This window comes from Rhinichthys klamathensis, unplaced genomic scaffold (genome assembly GCF_029890125.1).
Source record: "Rhinichthys klamathensis goyatoka isolate OS25496 unplaced genomic scaffold, OSU_Roscu_1.1 h1tg000754l_1, whole genome shotgun sequence".
Classification (NCBI taxonomy): Eukaryota; Metazoa; Chordata; class Actinopteri; order Cypriniformes; family Leuciscidae; genus Rhinichthys; species Rhinichthys klamathensis.
Window position 1 is genome coordinate 217,322 of NW_026607160.1, and position 20,808 is coordinate 238,129.

Consider the following 20,808-nt stretch of genomic DNA (forward strand, 5'->3'; position numbering starts at 1 on the left):
ACATATACATAAAAGTTTACATATGTGTTTTTGTTGAGTATCATATTTGATGCATCAGGCTTTTATGGCTCATATAGTGAGAATATGGAGGAAAAAACAGCTCAGTTTTACTCAGAGGCCCAAAGTGAACAAAAATATGCAAGATGCTGATATTAATATGGGTAAAAAGTAAGAAATTCTAATGCTTGTGATCAATTAGATATTCATAAAAGTATAGCAGATACTTGCAGAAAATGCATATAAATATCAATATCTGCTAATAATATGTCTTAGTAAGATGATATTTAAATGCTTAGTTTTATGATCAAAGCTCTGTAGCATTAAATCATATAATGCAATACAATGATGATTGAGAGATGAACTAATAAACCTTCCTCAAAAGCCTGATGATCATATTTGATACTTTCTATAAATGATGTATGATAATCAAGTAAAGCGAAGCTGCTTCAGTCCAGCTGACATATTACTAACAATATCAAAGTTATTCCTTAATAATCAGGTCACATTTGACACAGAAAGACTCGTGAAGCTCGAGCTGAAGGAGGACGTTTGTACAATTACACTGAAAGACTTTTACTGGATAAAAGAGTCTAAACTCCCAATCAGACTTAGGGTTAAACAACAATTTAAAAAAAATATATATTGTATGTTACAGTAAGTTGGTGTACTCAAAAATATTTGAGCCAATAGTTTAGTTGTGGCGAACGGATGGCTGTGCTGTACATGTCCCTGCACACATAACAAGAAATGCTGCTCCAACAACCATGAACTATTTACATGCTCCGAGTGACGAGAAGATAAGCAAGGAAAGTGCGACGAAAGGGAAAAGAAATGTTTCGGAAAAATCCATCGCACGTAAACAATGATACACTGTACTGTAACGGCCCCGGTCCCTTCTCGGCCCTGGCAGGCGCAGAGGAATTTCTACAAACTCAGACATGTCATTATAATTCCTTGCTCAAATTACAATTCAGGCTCTTGGACTGCGAGTCGAGAGGAAACTGGAATCTTTATTGCACTTTGGACAGGAGTATGTAATACTCATTAATGTCAGCGTATGAAAAGAGCAGGTCTAAATATTTTTGTAGGGCTATTGCATAACGTGAAGGGGGAGGGAATATGTTTCAACTGCTTCCAGGACTCCTGCAAAATGTTAAACAAAGGAAAGACAGTCTGACTCCAGCAATTAGGCGGCCAATAAGAGCGAGGTCAGGGTTGCAGGAATCCAGTTCCTGTGTGAGTTACACTGTGAGGAGTCAGTGAAAGTAGCGCTGGATGAAAAGGACACCACGGCGAGCAGATGCAAATGAGTGTGTGTGTGTGTGTGTGTGTGTGTGTGTGTCTGGGGTTGAGAACTGATTCAATCTCTTCAGATATACAGGAACAAAACACTCCTGCAGGAGCACTGAATCTGAGCAAGAGAAATGATGTGTTCTCTTAGTTGCAACTGAACACGATGAAAAAAGTATACAATGATAATAAATAGACAACGCATGTGTATATTGCGTGGGCCTTGCTGTCTTCATGCAACAACAAACAAAGCACAACCAGAGTGTGATTTAAAATGACTCTCATGAGTCAGTTCTCTACATTGAAATTGAAACACATGAGTAACTCCTGAATCGTGTAATTGAAATGAATTGGAAACCATAAGAGCGTATCCCAACCAGACGCAATAAAAGTTAAAAGGTTGGGGTTTTTTTTTTTCATTTGAAAGGAATAGTTCACCCACAAATGGAAATTTGTCACCTTCATGTTTTTCTTCTCTGTAAAATAAAATATATTTTGAGAATGTTTTGATATTTTGTCTCCATGCAGTGGTAACCAAACACATTTGAAAACATTCTTCAAAATATCTTCTTTTATGTTCCACAGAAGGAAGTCAGTCAGGTTTGGAATGACATAAGGGAGAGAAAATGATGACAGAATGAGTCACCTGTCCCTTTAATCAGAGTTTTACATGGTGAGAAACAAGTGCTTGTGTTTTTGGACTGGTTTCTACGTCACGGCTGATAGTTCAGGTACTGATTGTGTTTTGTATTCAACTTTATCGACTAAAATAACTAGCTTCCGACAGACGGCCGTACGCATCGATTTACGGTGGAAGAGTGACCTCTGACCCGACGCATGACGTATTGATGAACGCTGAAGCGCAGAGAATAGAGCAAAACAAAACACCGGTCATGAATTATACGTCTAAAACCAGAACTTTTAAAGAGAAATTTGGGAGGAGCTTGAGTTTGTTGCCCAGGGGCCGTATTCACAAAGAATTGTAAGGCTAAAAGTAGCTCCTAACTGGCGAATTTAGGAGCAACTCCTAAAAATAATGGGCGTGTCAGTCCTAACTTTAGGACTCCTAATTTTTTTCGCTAAGAATAATTCACGAAGCATTTTAGCCCTAAAAGTAGCACCTAAGTCTGGGACAGCTTAACTCTCTGGGGTCGGCGGTATCGCCGGCGATACCAGCTCACTTTTTTCCTTATCAGTGCAAAAGAGACTCAAATTACTCTGTTGATTTTGATCTTACATAGAAGTGTTGTACATCATTCGATCCTGTTAAGTTTGTATTTTTTTTGTGGAACCTCACAATAAGAACAAAGTGTTGTGCTTTTCGCCAAATAAAAAAAAAGAAACATGATGTGCGTTCTGCGTTCTCTCTGTCAGTGAAGTGCATTCTGAAACGCGTCCGAAAAATGAACTGTAACTAAGTCAATACTTGTCACAGAGATACGAGACATGTGTCTTTTTAAAGCTTGTATTCTCTTCTTTTAAATGAAGTAATTTATTAAAAAAAGAAATATTTCCAGTTTATGTAATCCGTTTGAAACCAAGGAGAGTTTTTTTCGTTCTCAGTTCATTATCTTTAATTAGCTGAGGCCGCCACGCCCCCAGAGCTTTTCACATGGTAAATAGGCGATCTATGCATCGCACACGCCCCCCGATCAATGCCATAACAACACAAAGTTTCTCCATCAGATTCACTGATAGTTCATCGCGTTTTGAGAATGGCACTCTACTCCTTCAGATGATTCTGGACAGCGGGGAAGGATTCACCTTTTCCTCAGAGGAATTTGAAACTCGGACGACCAACGGCTGCATTTTTAAGAACGAATTGACCCCGCCGATGATACAAGCTCGGAGTAAGTTGTTTAGTGTTATATAATTCCTTTTCTGATTATAGAGCTCAAATGAATTTTAGACTATATTTTGCCTAGTTTTGGCTAGCTTTTGACATAGGAAAGATTACCTCACAGTCACAATATCCCTATACATAGGCCTATACGCTCGTGTAAACTTTTTAAATGTGATATTAGACTACATATATTTCACTCAGTTTTGAGATTAGTTTATGACACTGATTATCATGCTAAAATACTGCCTTATGCGCAATTTATTTTGTTTGCGAATAACTGCTTAGGTTATATAATGATTTAGTGAAATATATTTCAGCCTCCGGTAAAATATGTGATACTGTCTAAATACAATATATTATTTATGTATAAATGTTCAGTTAGGCTAACTGAAATAAAACCATGTCTATATTGTGAAGGGTAGTCAACTTTAGCATGGGTGTGTTCACCTATTCTCTAAGAACTGTGTGTGTGTGTGTGTGTGTGTCTGTGTGTATATATATATATATATATATATATATATATATATATATATATATATATATATATATATATATATATATATATATATATATATATATATATATATATATATATATATATATATATATATATAATTAAATCACAATTTTAACCAGAAAAATCTACAATGCATGCCCAAAGTCGTGCAGCCATATAGTTTCTCTTGATATCAGCATGTTTAAAGGTGTTTATTTATTTTTTTATTTCATTTTACAGGGATGAGATGCCACTGATGAGTCCTGCTGACTTCAACATTCAACAGTCTCTGTACATGAACATAGTAAAATGAAAAATCAAACACCTTGGAAATGACAGGTATGTACTATGTTTCAGGAATGGGACAATGTTGTGTGACTGTTCAAGCCTCTGTCTTTAGATCAGTGTGTTTACTAATGTGCTTTTTTGTCCTTTGTTGTGTATCTTTGGATTATGTTGTGTTGTAAATAAATCCAAACAATCTAAAAGCCATTCTTTTTTAAATCTCCTCATTCTTTGTGCAAGGCTCCTCGTAATGATAGGGCCTGATAGCACCTAATAAGGCCATTATGGGAGGGTGAGTCTTTCTCAGGTGTGAAATGCATACATATTAATGAGAGATCATGCCCCTTCGCATAAAACTTTCTGACACAAAACACGTCATTAAAAATGTAAAATACTTTATTGACTTATCAAGTAGTCAGGATGATTCTCAAATAGTTTTGGAGCAAATAATCTAGGCTATGTGATACAGTTTTCAAAAGTCTTGTGAAGAAATAATCAATATGTGTTTTGTGGCCTTATTTCAGAAACTTTAGTTTTTAGTTTTTTCAATAACCATGCATAAACAATATTCTCTCAAAAATACAAATATGTACATACATGTTGCTCACATATTATGGTAGCCCTGTTTGTGCTAAATAGAGTGTAATTACACCTGTGCCATTAATATGTTTATAAGCAACTGAAAAAAGCACAAATGTCAGGGCATGTCAAAACATCTCAAGGACCCCAAAAACACCTTAGACCCCAGAGGGTTAATAGAAGTCGAGAGGACTCCTAACTCACTAAGACCTATTCACAAAAGATTGTAGCGCATACCACCGCCTCTCGCAGTCGTCCGGGGTCCGCGACACAAGCGGGAATGCTGCATTGATCTGCAAACAAATCCTCTCCCATGTGTTTTGCTTGATATCCATGTGCCGAATTTCCCATTTATCTTTTCTTTTTTTTTTTTTTTAGCACCAACTGAGCCAGCAGCAGTAATGGTGTGTTCACACCGAACACGAATTTAATTATTTGCGCGAGTAGATTACATACAAAGTCAATGCAAAGACGTGAATAGACGCATCATTCGCGCCGGGCGTTGCGAATGACGCGAATTGGGCGACGCGTGTGACGCGAATATCTTCCGTGCAAGTTGAAAAAATTGAACTCGAGCGAATGTTCAAGCGTCTAACTAGACGCGTATTTGACGCTCTATTCGCATTCGCTGTGAACACACCATAACTGATCCTGCTTCTAGATGGGCTTTCTTTTCCGTTTTGGCAAGTTCATAATCCACCGTCATTCAACTATTACATTACTTCAATAGGAGCAACATTTCCTTGCTTTAAGTAGTCTATTTAGGCTAATAGGAAGTCAATTAATGTGTTAATGCAAAGTGGTAATGCAAGTGTCGTTTTTCATTATCAGGCAAGTGGCTGTTCTCATTAGGGTATTAGGCTACCTCGATTTAATTTAATTTACGACTTTTTTTCTCTCTCTCTGCCTTTTTAGAATTACACTTCACTGGGGCCTGCACAAACATGATATGCATTTCGATGACATTACTATTATTATTTTGTGTAGGACACAGACATATTTAGATGTCGTAATTCCATGATTTGTTGCGTCTGTGTTATGCTCCGCATGATGGCCCTGTCATCTAACAACCAATCACCGTGATCATTGCGAGGAAGCTCGTGCATGAGAATTGACGTCATCCATAGCAACGAAGACTCACTCTTAGTTTAGGAGTTGTCATTTTTCCTTACTAAGAGTAGGTCTGAAAGGCGAATAACTTTTAAGAGAAAACTCCTAGCTAATATATTTTAGTGCGATTTAGGAGTACTCCTAGTAGTAAGATAAAATTATTTGTGAATACGGCCCCAGGCCTGTTTGTTGGAACCAGCGTAAGTCAACTTGCGTACGGCCGTCTGCCAGAATATAGTTATTTTAGTTGATAAAGTTATAAATATGGATATAATCTTACACAAATGCCTTTGTAACTTCTGAATGCCTTCACTTCAGAAGGCCTTTATTAACCCACTGGAGCCGTGTGGAGCACTTTTATCATGGACAGATGCACTTTTATCATGGACAGATGCACTTTTATCATGGACAGATACACTTTTATGATGGACAGATGCACTTTTATCATGGACAGATGCACTTTTATGATGGATAGATGCACTTTTATGATGGACAGATGCACTTTTATCATGGACAGATGCACTTTTATCATGGACAGATGCACTTTTATGATAGATAGATGCACTTTTATGATGGATAGATGCACTTTAATGATGGACAGATGCACTTTTATGATGGATAGATGCACTTTTATGATGGATAGATGCACTTATATGATGGATAGATGCACTTTTATGATGGAGAGATTCACTTTTATGATGGATAGATGCACTTTAATGATGGACAGATGCACTTTTATGATGGATAGATGCACTTTTATGATGGATAGATGCACTTTTATGATGGACAGATGCACTTTTATCATGGATAGATGCACTTTTATCATGGATAGATGCACTTTTATGATGGATAGATGCACTTTTATGATGGATAGATGCACTTTTATGATGGATAAATGCAGTTTTATCATGGATAGATGCACTTTTATGAAGGATAGATGCACTTTTATCATGGATAGATGCACTTTTATCATGGATAGATGCACTTTTGTGATGGATAGATGCACTTTTATGAAGGATAGATGCACTTTTATGATAGATAGATGCACTTTTATCATGATAGATGCACTTTTATGATGGATAGATGCACTTTAATGATGGACAGATGCACTTTTATGATGGATAGATGCACTTTTATGATGGATAGATGCACTTTTATGATGGATAGATGCACTTTAATGATGGACAGATGCACTTTTATGATGGATAGATGCACTTTTATGATGGAGAGATTCACTTTTATGATGGATAGATGCACTTTTATGATGGACAGATGCACTTTTATGATGGATAGATGCACTTTTATCATGGATAGATGCACTTTTATCATGGATAGATGCACTTTTATGATGGATAGATGCACTTTTATGATGGATAGATGCACTTTTATGATGGAGAGATTCACTTTTATGATGGATAGATGCACTTTTATGATGGACAGATGCACTTTTATGATGGATAGATGCACTTTTATCATGGATAGATGCACTTTTATCATGGATAGATGCACTTTTATCATAGATTCTATGCACTTTTATGATGGATAGATGCACTTTTATCATGGATAGATGCACTTTTATGATGGATAGATGCACTTTTATGATGCACTTTTATGATGGATAGATGCACTTTTATGATGGATAGATGCACTTTTATGATGGATAGATGCACTTTTATGATGGATAAATGCACTTTTATGATGGATAGATGCACAAACTTTTATGATGGATAGATGCACTTTTATGAAGGATAGATGCACTTTTATAATAGATAGATGCACTTTTATCATGGATGGATGCACTTTTATGAAGGATAGATGCACTTTTATCATGGATAGATGCACTTTTATCATGGATAGATGCACTTTTATGATGGATAGATGCACTTTTATGAAGGATAGATGCACTTTTATGATAGATAGATGCACTTTTATCATGATAGATGCACTTTTATGATGAATAGATGCACTTTTATCATGGATAGATGCACTTTAATGATGGATAGATGCACTTTTATGATGGATAGATGCACTTTTATGAAGGATAGATGCACTTTTATGATAGATAGATGCACTTTTATCATGATAGATGCACTTTTATGATGGATAGATGCACTTTTCTGGAGTTCAAAATCTCATCCTCCATTCGCTGCTATTATGAAGCTTTTTGGGTGAAGTATCCCTTTAAGCAAAAACTTAGAAAACTTAATTTCTAGTCATTTTGGTTATTAAATAAATTATCTTGCTTTAAAAATGTTTATATGTTTAGACAAAAAAAAACTGAGGAAGAACATGTTTTTGCAGTGCTGTATTGTATAATAACAGCTTTTGCTGATGAAAATTGACCTTTTGGCAAACTTGAGTACATTCATTTAGATGTTTATTGATGTACAATGTCTCTTTTTCATTGAATTAATAAATAAATGTATTTTAAATAATGGTTTCAATTGTATTAATTTCATTGCAGTGTGAGACAGCCATGTGCTTACATTGATCAGCACAGATACTCTTATGAAATGTCTGATATTTGAATGATTTTTATATTAAATTTTTTTCACAAATATGGTTACCTACAAGACAACTATTCCAGCAGATGAACAGAGTTTGAAGTACTTAAGAAAAGCACTGCTAAATGTACAGTAGATATATGCAGTCAAGAGGGCAAGATGGTACAGTACAGCTGCTGATTTGATCAAACTCAAAAGCTTTCTACAGAAATACACACCAAATCTCTCCGTACACTGGAAAAAAAGTTCTAGGATTTACTTTGAAACAATTTTTACTCAGAAATTGGTAGTACATTTTGAAGTAGAAAGACTAAAAGAGTATTATCTCCAAATAATCTTTGCTTTATTTACAACTTTTTTTTACAGAGCACAGAAAATGAGCAAAACGTTTAGATTCTGAAAGGGGTCGACTGATTACCCATAATTCTGTGTGTCCACACTGACCTGAGGTCCCATCCCTGCTGGAGAATGTGGAGCAGATTGACTCTGGGTTGTGAGCGTTGTTCCAACGCAGGGTTTGAGTGTGTGTGAGATGATTTCAGCTCGGTCTCTTCCTCCAGCCTGTCCTCAACCTCACTGATGTGAGGGGATTGAGAGGGTTTGAGGCCTGAAAACACACATCAGATATTTAACAGTATCATCAATAGCCCAATTCGGACAGGACTAGTTTAAAGCTAACAAAGTTGAAAGAAATGCTGGTTAACCTATGATGCTTTCCTTAATATTGAGTGACTTTTTCTCATTTAGAGTGATGAACATGCATGCACATTTTCAACAATCTGATTGGTTTTGGATTGTGCATTAATTTATTTATAGTTTATCCTAATGTTTTAGTAGTATTAATGTTAAAAGTTGACTAAAGCTTATCCTGCTGTTGTCTGGTGCACTTTCATTGTGGATTTTAAGATTTAAGGCCTGGTCATGTTAAGGACACGATTAATCCTCCTTAATGGGAATCAATGGTAACAGTACATATGGAAATGATGAAATTTGGCACACTTGTAGTGAAGGTAATGAATAGCAATCTGACCAATTTTGGGGTCTCTACGACCAAATCTATGGCACCAAATCAAAATTTTAAATGGGTATAACTTTTGAACCCTTAGTTCTAGATTTAGGTCAGCAATTACTCTCTTCATGTTGATCACAATCACTATCTTACATTAAGACTTCGCCCATTACAATAGTTGTCATTTTGAAAGGAACAGTATTCAGTTTTTTCACTACTCCTCCTGGAGAAATTTTGTCCAATTCTTAGGAAAATTGTCTTAGACGATCTTTGGACCGAGCTGCACAGAAATGACTGAACCGAATTCTTATAATCATCTTTGTTCAAAAGTTATGATGTCACAAACTTAATGTCAACCCAAAATTGGTTCAGAGGCTGTGTCTCGACCAAACTCAGATCACAGACAGACAGACTTGTTGTGGTTAACTTAAACTAAAAGATCTGATTTTTTAAAGGTCACAATACTTTTTTTTAACATGCTTTCATCACTTTCATTTACTGTTTTTTAAATGTCTTAATGTAGATTTTACAATTTAAACAAAGTATTAGATTACAAAATTAAAACTATCCAAAATGTTAACTATTTAAACTAAATGTTTCAATTTTATAATTAAAAATTGTATCAAAAGGTAATGTACGTACCAAGCAGACATTAGTGTCAGAGTTTGGGATGAAATATGAGAATAAAGTAAAATAAAGGTAAATATCACCTATGAACGGGTGATTTTTTTTTTTTCAATCTAGCTGTAACTTGTCAAATTATGCATAAAAAGAGAAAATATAATTTAATTGTATGTATATAGAAAATGCTAACTATATAATTGTTTGTTTTTTTTAATTTCAACCATAAAATTAATGGTGATTTGAGATGTGAGATAAGTCAGAGAAAACAAAACAAAACAAACGTGAATGAATTCTCCTGTGATCTATGTATATCAAATGCTGGATATTTTTAGTAAACAAATTAAACAAAATGTTGAGTTTGGATCACAACTTCATAAACTGGACATACGTGTCAGTCCCACTTTATCTTAAGTGTCTTTAACTACTACTGTATGTACGAACACTTAATTTAATAATTTCATGTAAATGTTTTTACACTGTAACCTGTTCAAACCTGACCTGTATCCACATCCGCAGAAGCACAAGTGTTTCGCTACACAACATCAACACAATAAGCACATTCTACACATTGTTTTTTTATTATTATAGTAGTTAAAGACACCTGATATAAAGTGTGAGCATTGCATGTATTAATGCTCATAACCAGCTCAGGTGGGAGATCTCAATCAGTACATGTAAAGACTCAAGCGCCATTGAGAGAACGAATCCCATCGAATGCTTTTATCCTGCGAACGCACCTGCTCGTCTTCTTCCTCTTCGCTTCTGCTTCCGCGCCTCCAGAGTCAGAAGCTTCCTTTCGTACTGAACTACATGATGTGTGTAAAAGGCCCCCACCACCAGATGGACATTATCATCCGCCCTGTTCCTGTGCAACGAAACACGGCAAACCTGGTTTTTCTTGCAGTTTGTGTGTGTGTGTGTGTGTGTTTGCATCCAGAGGTTATAACTGCAGACACTAACCTTGAGCGGGAGGAGGCCACAGATCTGAGAAACAAAGAGCAACAGATCATTTAAACAAATCATTTTAAACCCTCTGGTACTGAATGAGTGTTGGTCAATGAAATGATTGCACTATATTTTAGTTCGATTATATTCTTTATTTAATATTTCGAATTTTTAGGGGCGGCCTATAAACAGTTGCAATATGTGTTCATTGACGTACACTACCGTTCAAAAGTTTGGGGTCAGTGAGAATTTTATTTTTATTTTTTGGAGGAAAGAAATCAATACTTTTATTTATCAAGGACAGTAAAGACATGTATAATGTTACAAAAGATTCTATTTCAAACAAATGCTGTTCTTTTGAACTTCCTATTCATCAAAGAATCAAAAAAAAAAAAAAAAAAAACTGTACAACTGACAGACCAACAACTGTATCAACATTGATAATAATAATAAATGTTTCTTGAGCATCAAATCCTCATATTATACTGATTTGTGAAGGATCATCTGACACTGAAGACACTGACACTGGTGATGCTGAAAATTCAGCTTTGATCACAGGAATAAATTACACTTTACTATATATTCACACAGAAAACAGCTGATTTACACTGGAATAATATTTAATACTATAACTGATTTTTGTTGTATTTCTAATCAAATAAGCGCAGCCATGGTTAGCAGAAGAGAATTCTTTTAAAAGTATTTAAAATCGTACCGACCCCAAACTTTTGAACGGTAGTGTATGTGTATGATTATGTGTGTATATATATATATAGAGTATAAGATAAATGTGATAAATATAAATAAGATATAAATATGTGGTAAATGAAATAATATAATAATAATTTACTAAGTTATGGATATGGGGTAGGATTAAAGAAGTGTATACTTCTTCCTACTCCTTTTCAGACATGTTTATGTTGCCAAATGTTACTTATTGTAAACTGAAAGATTTGCTTATTCAACTTAATAGTGCATTTTTTCCTGATGTTTTGTTTGGTTTATTTTTTTATATGTCTGAAATAAAATTTCTTTATTCATTCATTCATTCATTCAATTTATCCACTTTTTGAGTGTAAACCTGAAAATTCAATTTCCAACTTAAACGGTCATCAATCTTTTAATGCTCTTTGGATGTTTTTTAAATGAAATATATATTTTCCAAAACGCATTTTACTCTAAAACTGAAAGAAAATGAAAGCCATTAATCTAAACAAGTTTTGTTCCAATTTTGAGGTTGATATCTCAAAAAATGAGCGTTCAGTGAGATGTTGTTTGGCCGCAGTACCAAACGCTTCCACTAGAGGAAATTCGTCTCCCATTCATTCCCAACGGGCTCATTTTTAGTTCTCGTAGTGTAACAGCGCAGCGCTTCTGGTTGTATGTCACACGCATCACACACATGACCATCGTCGGCCAATAGTGAGCCTGCATGTGGCGTACAGAAGCGCTGCGCTGTTACACTACGAGAACTCACTCGAGGCCCATAGAGAAGAAGAGGATTAGTTGAATAAAGTCGTTATTTTTGTTTGTTTTTGAGCACAAAAAGTATTCTGGTCGCTTGATAAACTTAAGGCCACTGTAGTCACTCGGACTATTTTAACGATGTCTTTAATAACTTTTCTGGGCCGGCAAGTTTCAATCCCTTAGAAGCCTATGGAGGAGTGATCCAGCTGTCAGATTTAATCAAAAATATCTTAATTTGAGTCCCGAAGATGAACAAAAGTCTTACGGGGTTGAACAACATGAGGGAGAGTAATTACTGACAGAGTTTACATTTTGGGGTGATCTATCCCTTTAAGAAATATAGACATTTTATCAGGGCATATAAGCCTTTGCATGACATACTCGCATTAAATATCAACAAAAAAAACCTCAAGCTGAAAATTCCTTAAATAGATGATGATCTTTCCAACCACGGCAGAAAGGCTTACCTTCCATGGAAAAGTTTATTAGCCAACATGGCGTTCATAGATGTCTTGTATTCCAGATAAACACTGAAAGAGAGATACAGAGAGAGAGAGAAACTAATTACACAACAAGTCCTGACCGATTCTGCGGTAAACAATCAGTCCTGACGTTTCAGAGGCTTATGCAAACAAGATGTTTCTTGCACTTTTCGATTGTGTAAAAACAGAAAGGAGTCTGTTTACGACCCGACACGTGTAATGATTGGTCAGATGCTTTATGGTGTTCGGTGCACTGTTTGGCCAACTGGCTCTCCACAAGAGCGCATCGGTCATGCTTTAGGAACAATACTATGCTTTGCCTTCACGCAGCCAGAATAAGTTGCTTCATCACTAACTGGCTAATGGTGTGAATTACAAAATTATGAGGTGCTGAACATTGAATGACTGCAACATTTTTCCAGACCTAGCTCAAACAAGCATTTAAAAAGCCTTAGCTATTTTCCTATGTCGTTTAACAATATATTTTGGGTGAAGTAAATGTTTATTCAAGACATAAATGTCTCTTTGAGTCAAGCTGTTTCAACACTATCCCGTTATGGTTCATGAGCGCCTGTTAAAAGCGTCTTTAGGCAATGAGAAAGAAGTGTTCATGCGTAGAGATTAGGGCTGTCGCTTTTGTGAAAAAATCCTGTTTGATTTTTGAGTCATAAGTGTTCATTGAATCAATTGTAAAATCGATTTTCCATCTAAAGACGTTTCCATTTTCATCATCAAATACAGGCAAATCCACGGACACCTAACAGGCATTAGGACGAGCGTAAAGAGGGCGCTTGAGACCAAGGGGGTAATCCATCGACCGGAAGTTGAAGCCGGCCGGGAGCCGCCATGTTGTAGCAGAACTTCACTTGCGTTAGCATTTCCATTGACTCCCATTCATTTTGGCGTCACTTTGACAGCGAATAACTTTACATCTGAGGTGTTTAAAGACTCCATTTGTCCATTATTTATTTCTAAAGAAACACGACAATGTATAAAGGGCTCCATTACCTTCTATGTTACATTATGGCCCCGTAGAAACAGATTTAGTAAAAATAGGCTAACGATTGCGTCATAACCACTCGACTGTCTGTCGCGCTGTACAGAAATGACCGTACAGACAGGAGGAGAAGCTCGCAGGCAATCGGGGGGACGTCCCGTCAAGGGAGAAGCCCATAGATAATGAGTCCATAAAAGCAACAGAATACTTACTCCTGCTCACTCACGCCAAAGAACTCTTTGCTCAAGTTCCCCGTCTCTGCAAGATTAACGTTGGCAATTTTCACGCACAGCTACTAGAAGATTCACGTCTGTCAGACAGGTTGCTCACGTCATCAAGCTTAGTTTGAGTCGGTTTGAGTCTGCGCGTCAGGAACGGAAGTGCTCAAAAATTGCTAAAAATGGGCTTCAACTGTCTCAACTGAGTTCCAATGAGATGGCTCTGTCCACTTCTTATACTGTCTATGCTTGAGACGCACAAGTCAGCAATATTCCTGATGATTTATTGGCGTGAAGTTTCAGCACAATGACAAACAGGAGCGCAACATTCAGGGATTGAGATTAACACCCTCGACCCGCCAAATGCGGGTACAAATGAACTTTGGCGGGAAACGCTGTCAAATCACGAGCCAATCTGGCGTTTCTGTGTTTACTCACTTTGCTGGGGAAGTTCGTGTAAGACAAATCTTCGCGGATTTAGCGCAAATACGCAACTCGTGATCCTCATGATATATTAAATACAGCGTATTGCAAAATCTCCGCATTTCTGGCTCACTTGAACACACACACACGTCACTACGCAACACATAACGGCGCGCTTGTTTGGGGCGGCAGTGGCTCAGTGGTTCATGTTGGTTGTCTACAAACCGGAAGGTTGGTGGTTCAATCCTCGGTTCCACCTGACCAAGTGTCGAGGTGTCCATGAGCAAGACACCTAACCCCGGCTGCTCCCGACGAGCTGGATGGCGCCTTGCATGGCTGCCGTCGCCCGTCGGTGTATGAATGAGTGTGTGAATGGGTGAATGTGAGGCAAATTGTAAAGCGCTTTGGTGGCCATTGGGTCTGTGAAAGCGCTATATAAATGCAGTCCATTTACCATTTACCATTTTGTTCACTTGCACTGAAGTAATAGCGAATATTAAAAAGCATTTGGTGAACAGAAAAGACATTGTTATTGTCCAGCATCCCACATGTTCTGTGTGCTGTATTAATCTGTCCACCTAACACACATTTTTGGTAAAAAAAAAAAAAAAAAAAAAAAAAAAAAAAAAGGCTGTTAAAATCCATTCCCTATTTTCGTTTTTGAAACTTGTGTTGGTTGGTTCGATTTTCGAACGTAAAGTGACAGCCCTAATAGAGATTCAGCAGCACTTGGGCTCAATATAAATAAGGATGTCCAACATGATGGAAAGAAAGCTGGTCTACAACACAAGCTCTTAGAAATATTCAAGAAACCCGCTCTTATAATCTCTGCGTTCATGTTCGCTTCCATTTTCAACAACATTTGATTAACTTACTTCAGTTGTATAATAGTAAAATAGTAAAAAAAATACTCAATATTTGTGAGTGATCACGTCATAATTGTTATTCTGAATTGTAGTCATGCTTTTTTAATTATTTATTACACTAATAAGTGGAGAAATGCTTCAAACGTGACTAAAATACAATTATTCCTGTAACTTCCTAAAAGCCCCAGTAATAGTCCAGCTCATTTCATGATGTCAGAGGCAGATCAGGATTGAACTAAACAGGCAGATCCAATCAGGAGTGCAGAACACATGCATGAGTGATGGGAGTGATATCTCCTCATTTTCTTTGCCTATCTAACATATTCATGCATAACCTCCCAGCTCAGAGAAGAAAGACTGACGCTGGCACCGATTGGCCTGGTATAAGCACATCTGGATTGATCTAACGCAGGGTGATCCCTGTAACCCGCTCGCAGATGTTTCCTATCACACGTAAGTGGCGTAATAGTGCACCTATATATCATTTCATTCTAGTGTTCAATGGCATTTATGCTAAAATCCTTTCTACACTGAAAAAACAATTGGTCTAGGATTTACTTTGAAACAATTTTTACTCAAAAATGGAGTACATTTCACAAAGAAACTATGCAAAATCTTTAAGTAGGAAGACTGAAATAGTATTTTCATGTAAAACGTACTCCAATAATCTTTATTTACAACTCATTCAAGTCTATTTCTTTAATTAGTGAATGATGTTGGTCATCCCTTCTGCCTCATGCCGTTACACGGACAAAACAAAAGACTTCAGATGAGGCCGGCGGTGCATTATTTGCTTTGCTGAAACTAGTAAGGTGTGATCAGTCTTTTTTATTTTTGTATCATTGAGATACTATTATAACTTTATCATTTTTATTTTATTTTTTAACTCTCTGGGGTCGGCGGTCTCGCCGGCGATACCAGCTCACTTTTTTCCTTATCAGTGCAAAAGAGACTCAAATTACTCTGTTAATTTTGATCTTACATATAAGTGTTGTACATCATTAGATCCTGTTAAGTTTCTATTTTTTTTGTGGATACTCACAATAAAAACAAAGTGTTGTGCTTTTCACCAAATAAAGAAAAACAAACATGATGCGAGTTTTGCGTTCTCTCTGTCAGTGAAGTCCATTCTGAAACGCGTCCTAAGATTAACTGTAACTCCGCGATTACTTGTCACACAGGCACGAGAGGTTTTTCTTTATGAAGCTTGAATTCTCTTCTTTTAAATGAAGTAATTTATATAAAAAACAAATATTCTCAGTTTATGCAATCTGTATGAAAAGAGAGTGCTGTCAGTATTTTTTCCCCCAGCTCATTACACTTCATTACGCGTTAATCTGACACGCCCACGGACGACGCGCGCTATTCAAACGCAAATGTCGAGGCAAGCCATGACAACGCCCACATCAGCTGTTCCACCGCGGCGGTAAAATGTGTGGTGTATTTGCTGCCTTTTACCGCTAAGAGGCGCTACAATCATAGACTCTGAAAAGTGTTCGTTTATTCCGGTTTATTCTCTCTAATGCGTAATCTGCTGCCGCACCGCGCTGATTCAGAGCGATTGAAAGCTGGTAGCAGAAGAATTCAACAAGTGAAACGTAGTTAAAATAATTCATAATCACAATACTGAAATTAGGCTACTGAAATGTAATTGAATAAATAATGAAAACATTTCAACATAAAACATAAAACAGCGTACAGACGATAGCTCAGTGATCAACGCAACGACACGAGCTTCGAGGAGCTTCAACAGACCCGAGATCGAATCTCAATGTAGCATACATGTTGTTAACCGATGTTGTCCTACGTTTATATTTTCCCACCTTGATGCTTAAATAGGTAACTGTTTATATCTGTTTACTTATTTAAAGTCAAGAGTTTTGTTTGATTATCATTACAACATAAATTTGCTACATTCCTGTAGAACCGCAGCCGCTGCACAAACGACAAAAACTGATGAAGATTGTCAGCCGATCAGAAAATGAAAATGAAGAAGCTCGTCTTTAGTCTGCTAAATTATTGTGTAATGTAAAAGAACACTAAAATTACTTAAGTTTGAAACCAAGTTCGAACATTTCAAGGTTTAAATTGTTTAATTTAAAACAGGGTTGCATCTTGTTTAGAGTTTATTTCTTTTGCGATGCAAAATAAGAAACACTAGGCTAATCTTATTCTTGCGACATTTTAAATTTGTATTGCCAAAGAAATTACAGCTAAATTAAACAATTAAAACAGTAGGCCTACAAAACGAAAATTGTCCAAAGAAACATAATTAAATTAAAAACATGCGTTTCTCTTTGCCTCTCTCGCGCTGGATCTCTTTTTAACAAGTTTATTTAGTCTCCCTCGCTGCGCGCGCGGGTCTCTCTCTCGAAATTAATCATTTCAGGGTAAAAACACATCATACAGCTGATAATACTGTATATGTCGCTGCGTGTCAGCCATACAAATCACGAAAAAATTATTTAACCTTTAATTGTTGCTTCAAAGACACAGCATGCCTTGTTGAATTCACCTTACAATAACTTCAATTGAAATTTTGTGTGAAAAAAAAACTTTAAATAGGCTACAATAAATAAACTACAATATTTATAATTTAATAAGATATGGGGCCTACATTTGGACACAGATTTATCCTTACAATAATTTTGCCTGCTCATCAGGCTGGCTATCCGACACTCTCCATATGAAAGAGGAACATTAACACCTTTGTCCAGCAACTGTCCCTCCAACCCCCCACAGGCTATCGGAGTCTGAGGCTGACTTAACACAAAGAGAAGTCGCAATTCACACTTAAATCGCTATTCTATACAGTGTTGATAATGAAGGAATTAAATGATTTAAGTTACATGTAGCCTAGTGATATTTCTGTCAAGTTTATTACTAAATATTTCATTATTTCAATAATTGATGAAATAAAACTGGTTTGGGGCAGCTTTTTCCAAGCAAAACTAAATATAATCTGAAAAAACGCTTGTGAATTTGTTGTCACTTAATATTAAAGTCTACAGGGATCTTTGGATCCTTACAACCAGGCATGCAATTTGTGAATTAAGTTTTTATTTTATTTTGTATTATTCAAATAAATATCGAAACACGGTGCTTCGTGGTAATGCTGCTAAATTAAATAACATTTATAGAATAATTATGAACTTAAATGAAACAATATCGCAACATTTCGACAAATACATTATTATGTTTTTACATTTTAATTCAGGGCGATTTAGCCTACATTTAATTAGAGCGAGATTTTCACCCATGTCTTGTCATTTTCTCATTGGGAAGCGCATGTTTGAGTAGATCCTCTGTACCTCTCGTTTTCATATGGATTAGCCTACATAATCAGATAACATTTATTAGCCTAAATATTTAGACATTTAAAGGCTTTAGACATAGCCGATTTCTTATCGTGACTGAGCTGAAGTGGCTTTCGGTTCATTTTTGTGACGCGCAGTTCCCGGAGACAGAGAGGACAGATATACTGTTTTTGTCGTTAGCCTAATATGAATACAAGTTTACAGTTTTGAACGATGTAAGTTACTCTACTCTTATCTGTATGACCAAAAAATTACGGAGTCGCCTATTAAGTTATTTTAGCTGTAATAATGAGATAAATAAATTAATCTAAATGAACGCGCCGCCGCGTTTGTCGAACACTAACTCACGATGCCAGAATAAAACCCGACTTTAGAAAAATGCATAGGGTCACTCGGCGTGGTGTGCCAAAACACTTAATTATAAACTTCAATATTTCATTCAAAATAATCTCAACACGCTTTGTGAAATTTTGAAAAGCCGTGCATGCATTAAGGCCACTGGAACTAATGAACAACTGAAACGCTGGTTTTGATTTTATTGTTTTTCGTTTAAACGTGCCTGTTGCATATCTCTATTTTATATATTTGATATTGGTGAAGTAGCCTATAGCATTGATTAGCTGTGGAGGGAGGGGTGTGGGGATTAAAATAATTCAGCAGAAGTAGGGATGTTTAGACCAGAAGGAAATCCCAGTCCCCCCTGGCAAATCACACTTTACTTAAAACCATGTTTTTAAAAACTCTAGGTTGTAGGGAACAGACCTCTCTGCCATGCGCGCGCACGGTTTGGAGCACAATATCTGTCTCGCATGCACGCTCGCTATAGATTACGGGATATTTTAACTAATTTGCGGTATAATAACTAGTCGATCACGAGTGGCTCAACAGGTAGATCTATAGATAAACTATATCTTTCAGGAATTTGACCGACCGGGTTGACACTTCAGCGTGAGAAATCGGGGGGGTGGCGTGAGAGCCTGGAATAAATAAATAAAAAAATATATATAGCCTATATAAAACAAAACTGTATGGTGTAACAGAGTTTTAGAGCTAGACAAATCTCTCTGCAATAATAAATATAAAATATACAGCAGACCATGTTTGTGCGGGATTTGAACCTGTGTCATCTTGATGATGAACCATCAGTTCTACCGCTCGGCTATGAATTTTGTTACTGAGAAATAACCAAACGTTTGATTCTCACATGAGCGAGAAAACGTTTTGTCTTTAGCCTGTGAGTGTAGGCCTACTTTAACCTTTTACAGTTTTAAAAGATTATATCTTATCTGTATGACCAACAATTTGTTGTAGGCTTATTTGGAAATTACCATAACTTGTAGTATTTCATCCTTAGGCTACTGTTAATAGACATTAGCCCCACTTACGTTTTGCTAAATGTCCCTTTGCGCCACCTGGCGGTCATTTCGCGTACGACTTTGAAATGCGACTGGTTTATTTTTACCGCGGTGGATGGCTAAAAATGGTATGTGGATGGCTAAAAGGTGTGACTATAAATGTGCTTTTGGCTTTCATTTATATTTTGATTGTTTGTATATATATATATATATATATATGTATATGTATATATATATATATATATATATATATATATATATATATATATATGTATATATATATATATATATATATATATATATATATATATATATATATAATGAGCCTTTCATTCAGGGGTGTCACACAAGAAAGAATGCAAGGACAATATATATATATATATAAATAAATAAATATTTATATACACACACACACACACACACACACACACATATATATATATATATATATATATGTGTGTGTGTGTGTGTGTGTGTGTGTGTGTGTGTATATAAATATTTATTTATTTATATATATATATTGTCCTTGCATTCTTTCTTGTGTGACACCCCTGAATGAAAGGCTCATTAGTATGCAGTCTGCTCAGGTGAGAACTGCCTAATTATTCATGAGGGGGTTGGGCCGATCCGCCCATCCGCATATTGCCTTTGCAAACAAAAAAATGTTTTTCACAATTTAAAACAATCTATTGTTTTATGTGAATGATTAGCCAGAATGATTTTCAGATCAATTTGAAGCAAATACTCTAGGCGACAACATCCACTAGTCAAAAGTCTTGTGGACAGATATTTAGTATGTTATTTGTGGCCATATATTAGAAAATTTATTTTTTAGTTTTTTCAATAACCACGCATAAACAATATTCTCTCAAAAATACAAACATGTACATACATGTTGCTCACATATAATGGTAGCCCTGTGTGTGCTATATAGAGTGTAATTTCACCTGTGCCATTAATATGTTTATAAGCAACTGAAAAATGCACAAATGTCAGAG

At 36.2% G+C, this 20,808-nt stretch overlaps 1 protein-coding gene across 1 annotated transcript in view; it reads right to left on the reverse strand.

The window, feature by feature from the left end:
- Nucleotides 1-20,808, reverse strand: part of ttll5 (tubulin tyrosine ligase-like family, member 5) — a 188,899-nt gene that overhangs the window by 106,343 nt on the left and 61,748 nt on the right. The window contains exons 17-20 of the mRNA XM_056242807.1: nt 12,620-12,682; nt 10,695-10,724; nt 10,478-10,599; nt 8,552-8,714 (exon numbers count right to left, since the gene is read on the reverse strand). Of these exons, the coding sequence (XP_056098782.1) occupies nt 8,552-8,714; nt 10,478-10,599; nt 10,695-10,724; nt 12,620-12,682 (378 nt within the window). The remainder of the gene's footprint in view (nt 1-8,551; nt 8,715-10,477; nt 10,600-10,694; nt 10,725-12,619; nt 12,683-20,808) is intronic.